This window comes from Monodelphis domestica, chromosome 3 (assembly GCF_027887165.1).
Source record: "Monodelphis domestica isolate mMonDom1 chromosome 3, mMonDom1.pri, whole genome shotgun sequence".
In the NCBI taxonomy this organism is placed as follows: Eukaryota; Metazoa; Chordata; class Mammalia; order Didelphimorphia; family Didelphidae; genus Monodelphis; species Monodelphis domestica.
This window is the reverse complement of record NC_077229.1, coordinates 73521653-73535837: the sequence shown is the minus strand read 5'-3', so window position 1 is coordinate 73535837 and position 14185 is coordinate 73521653. Positions and strand designations below refer to the sequence as shown.

Sequence of the window (14185 nt, the reverse complement as noted above, 5' to 3'; positions counted from 1 at the left end):
TCTATGAGCCAGGTTCTACTGGACTGTACTGGGATTGCTGAAAATGAAAAGCCTAGGCCCCAGAGGAATGTAATATTGGAGTGTAAAAGAAGCTGAGCCAGGGGCTTGGGAAAGCTGGGGAAGTCTTGGGGATGAGGTAGGAACCCCATGGCATAGGGTCTTTGGAAGGAGGGACCCTTGAACTGAGCCAGAGGAGAAGGGTCAGGGCAGAAAGAGGAAGAGGAAGAAGGCTGAGGCTCCATCTCCTCCTCAACAGTCTCTATTTGACTAGACCAATTGGATAATCAAGTGGCTGAAAATTAAATTTTAAAGATAGCCATCAATAAAATGTTCAAGGTTAGCCTTGCGGGGGGATCTGGGTATCTCAGAGGAATGAGAGCCAGGCCTAGAGATGGGAGGTCCTAGGTTCAAATCTAACCTCAGACACTTCCCAGCTGTGTGACCCTGGGCAAGTCACTTAACCCCATTGCCTAGCCCTTACCACTCTTCTGCCTTGAAGCCTATACACAGTATTGATTCTAAGATGGAAGGTGAGGGTTTAAAACTAAAAATGTCTTCAGTGAACCCCAGGAATGTTTTACATATCTATCAATGGCTTGGATAAAGACAGAGATGACTTGCCACCCTCCAGCCCAGGTATTAGCATGCTCAGCAGATTTACAGGTGATTCAAGGCTGCTGTGGACAGAATCGGTATTTAAAAAAAAAAAGACCTTAAGAGGCAAGGGCACAAGGCTGATTGGAACAGAACATGATTCAACAGGGAGAAATATTGGAATCACAAAACTGACTTCACAAGGAGATGATGGGGGAGGCCTGGCTGGACAGCAACCTGACAAAGAGCTGGGGTTTTAGGGGCTTGCAAGCTCAACTGGTGCCAAGAGCATGTGAGAGGGCGCCAAAAATCCAATGAAAGCTGGGGCTCAGAGCTTCCAGGAATAAGGAGGTGATGGGCCCTCAGCACTATGCCCTGGTCAGACCACATGTGGAGCACTATGCTTAGGTGGAGGTACTGTATTTAAGGAAGGACTTGCTAAAGTCTGGAGCCTACCAGAGAAGGGCAAGCAGGACAGTGAAGGACCTTGAACCAAGTCACAGAAGGATCATTAAGGTTTAATTAGGCAAAAGCAAAAAACTCAAAATGGGCAGGAGGGCTGCCTTTGAGCATTTGAAAGGCTCTTATGTAGAAGGGGGAGGGAACTGGTTCATTGGGCCCCAGAGGGCAGAAACACAAGCATTTGGTTGCTTGGTGACAGCTTTAGCTACCCAAGCCCCATTTTACCCATTCCTAATATGTAACATGAGGGGGTTGGACTCTAATGTTTAAAGTGTCTCCTAGCTCTGACATTCTACATCCTAAGAATATTCCCAAGTATAATAAATGCCCTTAAGGTCCTTCCTGGCTTTGACATTCTATGTTTTAGGGTCCCTCCTAGTTCTGACATTCTATATTTGAGGTCCTTTCCAGTTTTGACATTCTCTGTTCTAGGGTCCCTCCAACTTCTGACATTCTCTGTTCTAAGGATCCTCCCAGCTCTGACACTCTCATTCTCTGTTCTAGGGTCCCTCCTAGTTCTGACACTCTGTGTTTGAGGTCCTTTCCAGTTTTGACATTCTATGTTCTAGAATCCCTCCCAGCTCTGCCATTCTCATCTCTGTTCTAGGATCCTTCCCAGCTCTGCCATTCTCCTTTCTGTGTTCTGAAGGTCCTCTTCAACTGTGATAACTTAAGTTCTTAGCCTTAGAATGTAGAGGAAAGTCTTTGGCCCTTAGAATCTCCGTGCCCCCCTCACCCCTCATGACATTCCGGGCTAAGGGCCTTCCTTCTTGCAGCCCTGACATTCTACCTTCTGTGTTCTAAGGAATTTAAAGGCCTTCCCAGCTCCAACCTTCTAAGTCCCCGGGCAGGCACCCTGAGCCTAGGCGGTCAAGAGCTACCCTACAATAACAAGCCTTTGCCAGAAGGCCACGCCTGCTGAGGCAGTAGGAAGACGGGAGGCCACAGAGGTGGGGTTGGAGGAAACATAGGGATTGGGAAGCCTATGTGTGCTTGGGGTAGTGGAGAGGAGGGGAACTGCGGGGAAGAGGACTCTTGGAAGAAAGCAAAGCCAGATAGAATGGGCTCTCAGCCTTCCATCTCTGGCCCCAGCAGGGGAGGGGGAGGCTAGGGACCCTGGGTCTTACCCAGAAGCCCTAGCGACGGGGAGGGTCCCACTGCCCTAGAGCCCCGACCCAGGTCCAGCAGTCCTAGTTTCTGCTGCAGCGGCCTTGAACAGTCCCGGAGGCAGGCCACCCCCGGCTCCCGGGTCCCTTCTTCTGCCCCCTAGGCAGCCAAGTTCCGCCCACCCCCCCAAAGTCTCCAAGTTTCCGGCTCCTCCAGCCCCCACCCCAGCCCTGACCCCAGCCCAGGCCAGTCCCGCGGGAGGACCCCGCCCCAACCCCCCAGCGTAGCCTGGGGCCCCTCCCCGACGCCAGGAGCAGGAGGGGGCCAGAGGGGCAGACGGACAGGTGGCCGCGGGGCGGGGCCGCCGGTAGAGGGGGCGTGTCTGCGCCCAGGGGCCCAGGGGCCACCCTTCAGTCTGCAACTTTCCCGGGAGCTCCAAGCGCTCGGAGCGGCAGGAGGCTGGGCGGGGGGGAGCAGGGATCCCGGGGTCCCGGGGCGGGGGGTTCCTAGCTTAGGTACGGGGATCTGCCCCCGCCTGGGAGGAAGGATGGGTATGGTCCCAGACAGGCCACCGCGGCCTTCTCACCCTTCCAAGCTCAGGCGGCCTGGAGGTCCCCAGGACCTCCTAGCCCCGCGAGTGGACAGCCAGCAAAGCAGCCCAGAGGACAACTTCCTGGCTTCTGGACTCTCACCTTCCCCAGCAACCCGGGCCTCAGGCCCTGGGGCTCCCTGCCCGGCCATCGCTCCAATTCCAGCCCTTCCCGCTCTAACCGGCTACGGCCCGGCCTCTTCCTACCATCCGCCCCGGGCCCGGGGCTGCCAACTTCGCGGCGGCTCCAATCCCAAACTTTTCCCCGGTGGCCCCCGTGACCCCTGCTAGTCCGGCCCGGGGGCTCGAGTTTAATCCCTCCCCCCCGGCCCAGGCCGCCCCCTGGCTCGGAGCGGAAAGGATCTGGGGCTCAGGGCCGGAGCCCAGGCACTCCAGGGCGGCCCAGCCCAGCCCAACCCAGCCCAACCCAGCCCCGCCGCGCGGCGCCCAGCGAAAACTTTAAAGGCGGCGGCGGCGGCGGTGAATTAGTATGTGGCGGACCGTAGTGGAGACGGGGGCTGGGATGGGGCCCCGGCCACTGTCTCTCCTCCGGGGGCTACCCTCCCCAAGTCCCACGTCCCCCGGGGCAGCAGGCGACTTGGACCCCGCGCACGACCAGGACACCGCTCCCACAACTCGGCGGTTCCCTGCCCGTCTCCTCCAACCTCGCTCTCCCGGGCTAGGAGCAGCCGCCTTGGAGCGCTCGGCGATCCCCGCGGCCGCCCGAGCTCTGCTCCGGCGCCTGCGCCCCCTTCCCCTCTGTGCGCCCTGGCAGCGGCCCCGCGCGCCCCGGCTCGGCGCTCCCCTCCAGCCCCTCGCCTCTCCTCTTCCGCGGCTCCGCGCTCCCTTCGGTTCCCCGCGAACCCCCACCTTCACGGCGGTCCCCCTGCTTCCCCGCGGCCCCGCGCGCCCTCCCCCCTGCAGCAGCAGCAGCGGCCCCCGCGCGCCCCGCGCACCCAGGGACTCCCCCGCCGCCCGACTCCAGAGCCGGCGCCGCCGCACTTACTTTTCCCGAGCCTGGCTGTCGGAGGGGACGGCAGAACCCTTTCCTCCCTTGGCGTACATGCTGCTTGTTTCTCTTTCAGACTTTTTCCCCTACTCCACACCTGTCAAAGAAAGGAGCCTGCCGAGGTCTCCATCTCCATAGCTACCCCCCCCCCCCCTTTTTAGTTTTACATCCCGGAGCTTTGGACAGAAATCAGGTACATTTTCCACGCGGGGGGAACTTGAAACGGTCGCGGCGGCTCCAGCTTCAGCTCCGGCTTTGGGTTTTTTTTTTTTTTTTTTTGGTCCGGCTGTTCCAGGAATCGCGCGCTGCTCCCCCAGCTCCGCTCAGCCTCCTCTCCCTCCCTCCCCAGGCTCAGCTCTTAAAAGGGCGATGGCGCCAGGCGTGAGCGGCCGCTGCGGCGGAGAGGAGAGGGTCTCTCCTCCCCTTTCCTCCCCTAGCTCCTCCCGCCCCTTCACACATACACTAACTCACACCCTGACACCCACGGTTCCGAGGTCCTTGCACACCCGATCACCGTAGTGCATCCATGTTCCCCCCTCCCATCTCTCCTCACTCACATTGGTGGGGTTTGCACACCTAATGCCTGTCCCACACCTGGCTTTTTTCCTCCCCTTACACACATACACACACACACACACGCACACACGCACGCATGCACGCACGCTGATGGCCCCTTGTACTCAGGGCTTCTTTCTTGCCCTGACGGTTACCCCCGCTGACACACTTATGGCCCACCCCTGGTGCACCCCTCAAACCCCCTGCCCAACGCAATGCCAGGGAGTGGAGCCTCTCGCCCACCCTCCCAAACCCAGGCACACCCAGAATCACACTTAGATTTATTTATTTCCACATTGATTAAGCCTATGGTTAAGGGACTGCTTGCTCGGGAGGTCGGAGGGAAACTGCCCAGAGATTTAGCCACGGAAATCACACGGACACACACGTGTGTACACACAAGGTCACACACTCACGATCCCCCGCTTCTCTGCTCCCTCCCCTTTGGGAGGAGGCCGCCCCGTTCGAAGCCCCACTGCTCGGAGGTTTTGCGGTCTTGGGTGCTCAGAGCCTGCAGTGCTAGGAGCGGGGGGCTTGGGGTGGGTGGACGTCCCTCCCTCCCTCCCATGTCCGCCTCCTGGGTCCCCGGTTTCCCTCTCTCTTTCCCCCTTTAAACCTGCCCCGGGGCGCCTGGGAGGGGAGTTCTCAGAGAACTCTTTTGGCAGGCTGGGTTCCCAGAGCTCCCGGGCTTGGGGGGGGGGGGAATGGGGGGGATGTTTGCTTCCCCTCTCCTCCTCCCTCCCTCCCTCCCTCCCTTCCTCTGCTCGGCTCCGTGTTGTTCCTGGCTAGCCCCAGCCAGGGGCTCCCTCCCCCTCAAGCATCCACCTACAGAATCCTGAGGCTCCTTAGCCCATAGCCCCCTGGTCGTTCCCCTCGGAGGGAGAGGGCCAGACACTCCTCTGCTGGGGGTGCCGGGGGCCAGAGAATTGGGATGATTGCCCCCACAATTTTGAGCTCCTCACACAAATTCCATTGGGTCAAAAAGGGAAACTAAGGCATCTGCAAAGTTCATGTGTCAGGGTTCAAATTCAGCCCTCCTTTCTTATAGCCTCCAATGTGGGGGCTGCTGATTGGCTGCCGGTCGTGCTTGTAAATGTGGCTTTGGGTAGAATTGTGTGAATGCCTGTTCCTCTGCCTGAGATTGTGTGTGGAGTCTGAGCCTGCTTGGGGTCAGGTTGCCCATGTCTCCAGGCAGCTGGCTGGCTCCACAGGCAGCCCTGAATTCCAATCTTGCCTCAGATCCTTCCTTTCTTCCTTCCTTCCTGTGAGAGGCGGCTCTGCTTCAGTTTCCTGGTCCCGTAATGTGAGGCCCATAATGGCCTCCTTTCAGCCCTGCCTCTCACATTTGAGTCCGGTGTGCCTCAGTTTCCTCACATCTGGACGCTGGACTGCAGGGAGAATGGAGGGCTCTGCAGAATGGCAGGGATGATGTTAAGATCCCTGAGGACAGGGATCCAGCTTCCTGCTCTCTCTACCATGTGGGACATACTAGAGCCTGGTGGCCAAGGCCCCTGGGCTGGAGGCTGGGGTCCCTTCAGACCCCTCCCTAGTCCAGTGACTTCTGGCCTGCAGGCAGATTCTCTGCTCTGCGAAAGGAGGGGCTGGACCACAGGATCCTGAAGGTTTCTTCCTAGCTAAGAGTCTAAAACAGCCATCCCTGTCTGGTCCTCTTCCTGTCTGGCAGCTGTTGCTTCACCCCACCCCCACTGCCACCCCCACCCCCACCCTTTCCTGACCAAGATCTATAGAAGGGAAGGAGCTCTCTTCATATCTTGGAAGATTGAGGTTCAAGCCTGTCGCTAGCTTGGGGAACCTGGCTCTGTCCTCCCCTTCTGTGCCTCAGTTTCCACATCTGGAAAACCAACAGGGATGAGGATGATAATTGTGATCTGGCCTCCCTTTTAAGGCCATTGGAAGAACCACAGAATAAGGGCAATTTAAACAGCTTAATAAAGATCCATTTCCAAGCCTGGTCCTGTTCCCCCTCCTGAGCCCGGATCAATAGCAGTGACCCCCGGAGTTTCCCAGAACAATCCTGGGGTTAGATAGAGAATCACCACAGAGGTTGAGGAGCCTTTGATAACTGCCAAACTCCAGCCTATTTTATGTGAACTTGGGGAGAAGGGAGTGCTGCAGTATTATCCACATTTTACAGATGAGAAAATCCAGGTTCAGAAAGGATAGATGACTTGCCCAAGGTCACCCAGATAATAAATCAGCCCAGGCAAGATTTTCCTTGCCCTGGCTTCCAGACTCCCAAAACTTTATTTAGCAGCGGCTGGTCCAGATGGAGATAAAGGGTTTTTAGCACACCTACCTTCTGAGATGGAGACATGCCAAGGTGGCTTTGCTCCCACTTTACAGGTGAGGAAAATGAGGCCCTAAAAGTGATGTGAACTTGTCTGAGATTAAACTACGTACAAGTAAGGGGCGGTTCTGCTGATTCTCTACGGTCTGGCTCTACTCCAAAGCAGGGGGGCTCAAATTCAGGGCTTAGTCAATAATCAGAGCCAAGTTGAAGTGACAGGGATTTTCTTGGGAGGTAGTGAGCTCCCTGTTGCTACAGCATTTCCAACAGAGGCTGGAAAATCCCTTCTCAGGCTATTGAAAACAGCTTCTCCTCTCCAAGTAACCCTAAGATGTCCAGTCCAAGATCCAGACCCTGATCAGCTGTTTGGTGGCCTCCAAGACCTGAAGGGTCCCTTCTCCTTTGAGACTCTACCACTAGGTCAATCAAAAAAAAACAAAAAAGCCCACTGAGTCAGAGGCACCAAAGTCTCCTGGCTTTAGAAAGATGCCTGCTGGGGCTAGCCATCCAGCTTGGTCTCCTGACCCCCAAGCAGGCTCTCTGCCCATAGGAATAACCCACCACAGTCACTAATGAGGTGGGTTTAGTATCCTGATTGGGGGGAGCCCTCCCTGCACTTTCTGCTTCTTTTGTAAATATGTTGTATTTCCTTATCTCTGTCCCAACGTAGAACGAGCTCCTTGCGGTCAGTAGCTGTTTTCTCACTTTTGTTCCAGGGCCCCAATGACTGGCACAGTGCCTGGCACAGTGGGCACCTAGTAAATGTTTGTTAGATTGCACTGAATGAATAGGCCTGGGCCTATGGGGGCCTGCTGAGGGAGGGAGTCCCCATCCATATGCCCTCTAGAGGAAAGGCCAGACTCTTCAACTGAATGAGGACCCCCCACCCTAAGAGAGAGTGCTAACGGGACTTTTCCTCACAATTCTGAGAAGGTAGCCAAGGGTAAAAGAAAGCTGGTGCCCAAGCTGGAGGCCCTGAGTTCAGATCCTAACTCTGCCACTTGCCACCTATGTGACAGTGGGCAAGTTAACATAAACTCTCTGGACCTCAGTTTCCCTTCCTGTTAAATGAAGTTTCCTTCCAGCTCTAATCTCTGGTCCCATGATTATTGCTTCCATTTTGCAGATGAGGAAATGGAGACTAAGAGAAATACTCTGACTTCCCTGAGGCCACCCAAATGGCAAATGATAGAGCTCATCCTCCAGACCCAGGCTCCTCCCCCACCCAGGGGCCTGGCCATTCCTCCCTCCACTATATGGACCCCACCCAAGGATTTCCCTTCAGTGGCTGGCCTTTCCTCTAATCCAATACAAGTCATCCTCTCTTCCCAAACAGGAGACTGAGGCAGTGGAGGCCTGGGTACAGATGGGAAGAGAGAAGGAAAGAATGGGTGAGACATGAACCCCAAATCTATTCTCTTGTCCCCATCGCTGCCCTTGTTTTCTTCATATGCAAAATGATGGGGTAAAATTAGATGATAGCTAAGGCCCCTTCTAGCTCTAACATTCCTTGTTCTAAGCTCCCTCCCTGCTCTGACATTCTCTATTCTAAGGTCCCTCTCAGTTCTGACATTCTCTGTTCTAAGAACTCTCCCAGCTCTGACATTCTCTATTCTAAGGTCCCTCTCAGTTCTGACATTCTCTGTTCTAAGCTCCCTCCCAGCTCTGACATTCTCTGTTCTAAGAACTCTCCCAGCTCTGACATTCTCTATTCTAAGGTCCCTCTCAGTTCTGACATTCTCTGTTCTAAGAACTCTCCCAGCTCTGACATTCTCTATTCTAAGGTCCCTCTCAGTTCTGACATTCTCTGTTCTAAGGGCCCTCCCAGCTCTGACATTCTCTGTTCTAAGGTCTCTCCCAGCTCTGACATTCTCCATTCTAGGGATCCTCCCAGCTCTGACATTCTCTGTTTTAAGGTCTCTCCCAGCTCTGACATCCTGGGTTCTCAGGTTCCTCCCAGCTCTGACATTCTTTCTTCTAAGGGCCCTCTCAGTTCTGACATTCTCTGTTCTAAGGGCCCTCCCAGCTCTGACATTCTCTGTTCTAAGGGCCCTCCCAGCTCTGACAGTCTCTGTTCCAAGGGCTCTTCCAGCTCTGAAATTCTCTGTTCTAAGCTCCCTCCCAGCTCTGAAATTCTCTGTTCTAAGGTCCCTCCCAGCTCTGAAATTCTCTGTTCTAAGGGTCCTCCCAACTCTGACATTCTGGGTTCTAGGAGCCCCTCCTGCCCAAAATTCCATAAACCTCTCAGGATTGTAGCCCCCACCCCACTATCCTAGAGAGAGGAAAGGGAGAGGCTCTCCCCCTCCCCCCAACACCAGGGCAATCACAGAAAATTCAGGGCTCAGAGTTTATGGGGGAGAGAGAGGTGAGGAGGAGCATGAGGCAGGACTTCCCTTAGGGAAGATATTTGGATCTGTGTGCTGGTCAGAAGGATCTTTGGGATGTGGGAATGGGGTTCTGTGGTTGGGATTATTCCTTTGCTTGTCTATGTGGGACTCTGTGTGTGTGTGTGTGTGTGTGTGTGTGTGTGTGTGTGTGTGTGTGTGAAAGAGAGAGAGGGAAAGACAGAGGGATGTTGAAAGGGAAGAGAGAGGAGAGAGGGAGGGAGAGAGAAAGGGAGAGAGAGACAGAGAGAGAGAGGGAGACAGAGAGAGAGGGAAAGAGAGAAAGAGGGAGGGAGGGAGATAGAGACAGGAGAGAGGGAAAAAGAGAGAGACAGGGAGGGAGAGAGAGAAAGAGAGGGAGGGAGGGAGGGAGGGAGACAGAGAGAGGAGGGAGGGAGACAGACAGGAGAGAGGGAAAAAGAGAGAGACAGGGAGGGAGAGAGAGAAAAAGAGGGAGGGAGGGAGGGAGACAGAGAGAGGAGGGAGGGAGACAGACAGGAGAGAGGGAAAAAGAGAGAGGGAGGGAGACAGAGACAGGAGAGAGAGGGAAAGAAAGAGAGGGAGGGAAAGAGAGAGAGAGAGAGGGAGGAGAGAGAGAGAGGGAGGGAGGGAGTCAGAGGGGGGAGAGGGAGGGAGACAGAAACAGGAGAAAGAAGGAAAGAGAGAGAGAGAGAGAGAGTGTTGGAGCCTGTTGCTATGGGGCTGTGTGTCTTTGTGTGACTGCGTGAGTCACTGCCTTTGCATCTGTGGCTGTCTCTGCTTCTGGGTGTGACTGTGTGTTTCTTCTCTATCTGTGACCTGGCTCTTCCTCTGTGCCTTTAATTGTAAGTGACTGGTGTGTGAGCCTGTGTCTCTGTGCATGACTATGTGGGGTGTGTGAGAGAGAGAGCCTGTGTCTGCCTCGGTGTGTACTTGCGGTAGAGCTCCAGGTTCCCTGGGGTAAACCCGGCCTTGGCCTCAGCCCAAGTCTTAGCCCCGCCCACTGCCTGCTCCCTGCTCAGGGACAGCAGAAGGGAGGGAGGGAGGGAGAAGGTCTGAAGGAGGGAAAGTAGGAGAGAAAAAAGAGGGACAGCCTAAAGGAAGGGGGGAGAAGAGAGAAGAACTGAAGGAAGGAAGGAGAAAAGGGAGGGCTAAATGAGACAGGGAAGGAGAAAAGAGGGATGGAGAGAGAAGAGAGGAAAGAAAGGACTAAAAAAGGGGGAAGAAAGGAAGGAGAGAGTTAGGGAGGGAAGGAATGAAGGAGGGAGAGGAGAAAGAAGAGAAGGAAGGAAAGAACGAGAAGGGAGGGAAAGTATGAAGGAGAGAGGGAAGAAAAAAGAAGGGAAGGAAGGACTGAAGTCCAGGGAAGGATTGAAGGAAGGAGACAGAAGGGGGGAAAGCCTGAAGGAGGAGGAAAGAAGATTTATGCTATTTGAGGAGAAGCCAGAGTGTGGAGAAGGGAAGAACTGAAGGAGAGAGGGAGGAAGCAAGACAAAGAAAAGCAGAGGAATGGAAGGAGCAAAGGATGGATGCAGGGAGAAGCCCAGAGTCAGGAGGAAAAACACATGAGCCAGGAATTGAATCAGGTTTGGCTTGGCCTCCCTAGTTAGAGCTCCTTGCCAGCTCTGAGTTCCTCAAGCTAGAGGGAGGACCTTCTAGTTTCCTGTTGAAGTCTCTGAGAAAGACCCCCAAGCCTCTACCTCCCAGCATGGACTGGGCCCCCCACCCTGGACCTGTGCCACTTCATATATTTATCTGGCCTCTTTCTAGGTGCCTAGAAGGTGGGGGTCCTGTCAGAACCATACCAATAAAGAGCATTTATAAAGCACCAAATCTATGTAATAACTAGTGCAAAGCCAGATGCTGTTGAATGCTGAGGATACACTGGTAAGATAAGATACAGGTCCAACCAACCCTCCTGGTGCCTCCCTACATTGGGGAAGAGCTTGAGCTCCAGAGAGCCCAATGCAGTGAGTGAGTCAAGCCCTGGGCTGGAGTGAGATTATTGCACTTCCAGTTCTGGCAGGGACCTTGAGCAGGCTGCTATGTGACCTTGGGGAAATCAGCTATCTTCTCATCCTTCCTTTTCTCCTCTGTGCAAGGAGCTGAACGGAAATGGGCCTAAGATGATCGGTCTCTCCCAGAGCTGACATTCTGTGTCCTAATATCCCTTCCAGCTCTGAGCCGATACAGAGGACATCCACCTTGGACATTCTGGGCTCCAAGATCCCTCCCCACCCTGCCATTCTCTGTTCTGAGCTCTCCTTCTAGGTCTGAGGTTCTAGACTCCAGTGGCCCTTCTTTTGTACCTCTGACATTCTATGGATTCCAGAGGCTGAGCCAGGGAACCTTTCAGAAACCCAAATGAGCTCTGTCCATTAGGGGCAGGCAGCCAGGGTCCCTGGAGCCCCTCATGCCTCCTTGCTCCCAAGTCCACTGCCTTGGAGAAGCTGGGCTGAGTGCAGAGATAACCTTTTCACTCTAGTCAGTCAATTAACCAAACAAGTGTTTCCTGTACGCCCACCCCTGTTCTGATGGCCCCTCATGGCCATTCTGTGAGCTGAAGGTCCCAGAAACTCTCCTCTATCCCATAGGCATTATGCATTCTCACATGATCCTCAAATTGCTCTCATTAGGGATTTTAATTCAATCTAGGCATAGATTTAGGAGTCAGGAGATTAGTGCTCATTGCTGGCTCTCTTAGCTGTTGGACCAATCACATTCCTTGAGTTCAAATTCTGCCTCACACACTTACTTTGGGATCCTGAGCAAGTCAAGCTGAACCTTTGTTTGACTCAGTTTCCTCATGTGTGCAATAGGGATGATAGCACTTTTCTCCCAGGGTTGTTGAAAGGACATACTATTTGTATTCTATTGTAAAATGAGATATTACTTGTGCAGAACTTTGCAAACCAAAATCACTCTATAAATGGGTATTATTATTAGTGACCTCTTTAGTTTCTTCATTTGTCAAATGGGGAAAATAAATTTGAACTGGCTACCTCATGAGCTTTATGGAGGAAAGCACTGTCAGCACAGGGGTTCAGGAACCAGTGATTCGTCATCAGCAATAAACATTTATTGGGGATATCTAGGTGGCTCAGTGGATTGAGAGCCAGGCCCAGAGGCAAGAGGTCCTGGGTTCAAATCTGGACTTAAGACACTTCCTAGCTGTGTGACCCTGGGCAAGTCACTTGACACCCCCCCCCCATTGCCTATTAAAAAAAACCCATTTATTAAGTGCCTATTATGTTTGAAGCACAGGACTAAATACTACATGCAAAAAGTGGCAGTAGGCAGTCCCTGCCCTCAAGGAGCTTACAGTATAAAGGAGGAGAACACAGTCAAACAAATCTCTATAGGATAAATAGGAGATAATTAATTGAGGGAAAGCACTGGCCTCTGGATTCTTGGCAGGCCCTTCCATGTCCTACCAAAGAGGGAAGGTTCCAAGGGCCTTCCTCTGATCAGCTAAGATGACCCAAGGTCAGAGAGCCTCAACCCTTTAGCTGAGGGAAGCACTGGTTTTTCTTCTGTGTGGCCACTTCCACACGGCATCTAACCAGCTACAGGAAGATTTTGACCCAAACACAACAAAATTTCATGTCCTTGAAGGACTGAAATAGGATCACAATCATTTTTACAAATGGGGAAACTGAGGCCCAAGAAGGGGAACTGACTTAAGATCACCCAGTGAATTGAGGACAGAACTGAGATTTGGGCCCGAGTGTTGTGACTCTCAAGTCTCGTGTTCTTTCCACTCTAACCAGCTGGGTGCCTTCAGGAAGTACCTTCCCTATCTGCCCTCATCCCCTTCTCTGTCCAGTTCTGGATTCTTGCTCTGCAGACCCAGATTTCCAGGCCCTTTACAAGAGAGAATAGGTGGGGGACTGGCCTCCCCCTAGTGGCCACTGGTAGAAAGCACATAGTAAAAACTCAGGGCCCCCTAGGGCCACTGAACTAGCCTAGGTCCCCTTTGAAGCAGTCAATGATTTAGGACTGAAAGGGAGCTTAGAGATCATTCTAGTCCAACTTTGATGGATGAAGAAACTGAGTCCCCAAGAAGTTAAATGACTTGCCCAAGATCACACAGGAAGCAGTAGGAGCAGAGCCCAGGGCTTACACCGACAGTGAAAGAGGAGAGCTGCCAAGGTGAACCCAGGAGCTTAGGAGGCAGTGGGTTCCTCATCACTGGAGGCCAGAAGATCACAGGTTTAAAGCTGGAAGGGCCCTCAGTGGCCAGCTAATTTGACTCTTCCTTTTACAGATGAGGAAACAAGGGAAGTCACTTGAGCCCTGGGAAGCTGGTGGTACCATCAGCAGAAATGGGGAAGTAGGGAAAGGAAGCTGGTTTGGGAGCGATGAATGAGCTAGTCAGAGAGTTTTACAGCTTAAAGAGACCTGAGAGATTGTCGAGTTTTCTTTGGGGACAGACTCTGGTTTTCTCCTGTTCCCCTCCTTGGATTAAAAATGGGTATCTTAAAATGGGTAGGTTCAGTGTCTCCATTCATCCTAACAGGCAGATCCAAGATCTATGGCCCCCAGCCCCCACCCCCCAGCCTCCTCTTCTCCCTCTCTTTTCAGTGGGAGCCAGAGGGCTGTGACATGGCCAGACAGCTACCCAGCATCCTTCGGGGCAAGCTCTGGCCAAAGGAATGTCTGGGTGCAGGTGAGGGGGGATGTTTAAAAAAGAGAGATCGCAGAATATCAGGGCAGGAAGGAACCTTAGAATATAAAAACACAGAATGCCAGAGCTGGAAGGGAACTTAGAACACAGAATGTTGGAGCTGGAAGGAACCTTAGGATATAAAAATAGACTGTCAGAGCTGGAAGGGAGCTTATGAATGTCAGATCTGGGAGGGGCCTTGGAATGTACAGCAGAGAATGCCAAAGCTAGAATGTCAGAGGTGCAAGGGAATTTAGAAACCAACTCCCTCATTTTACAGGGAAAGGAAGTGACTTGGTCAGGGTACTAGTGAGTAGTGGAGACCCAGACTAGAGCCCAGGTGTCCTGGAGCCTACTTCTGCCCCAGCAGCAGCTGCCCCCCTCATGGACAGGAGAAGGAAGTTGGGGAGAGAGGAGTTTCCCTCCTTTTCCTGCTCTTCCTCCTCTCAGTAGACCCTGAGGCTCGAGAAGCTCAGCAAAGGATCCAGGAGGCTGTTGGACCCTGCTTCTGGGAGGGGGCCCAGAATACGTG

The 14185-nt window shown here is 53.5% G+C and overlaps 1 protein-coding gene across 1 annotated transcript in view; it reads right to left on the bottom strand.

Moving 5' to 3' along the window:
• SSBP4 (single stranded DNA binding protein 4) overlaps positions 1–4374 on the bottom strand; it is a 41553-nt gene extending 37179 nt beyond the window's left edge. Inside the window, exon 1 of the mRNA XM_056822135.1 lies at positions 3759–4374. Within this exon, the coding sequence (XP_056678113.1) occupies positions 3759–3817 (59 nt within the window). The 5' untranslated portion in view covers positions 3818–4374. The remainder of the gene's footprint in view (positions 1–3758) is intronic.
• Positions 4375–14185: the final 9811 nt, after the last annotated feature.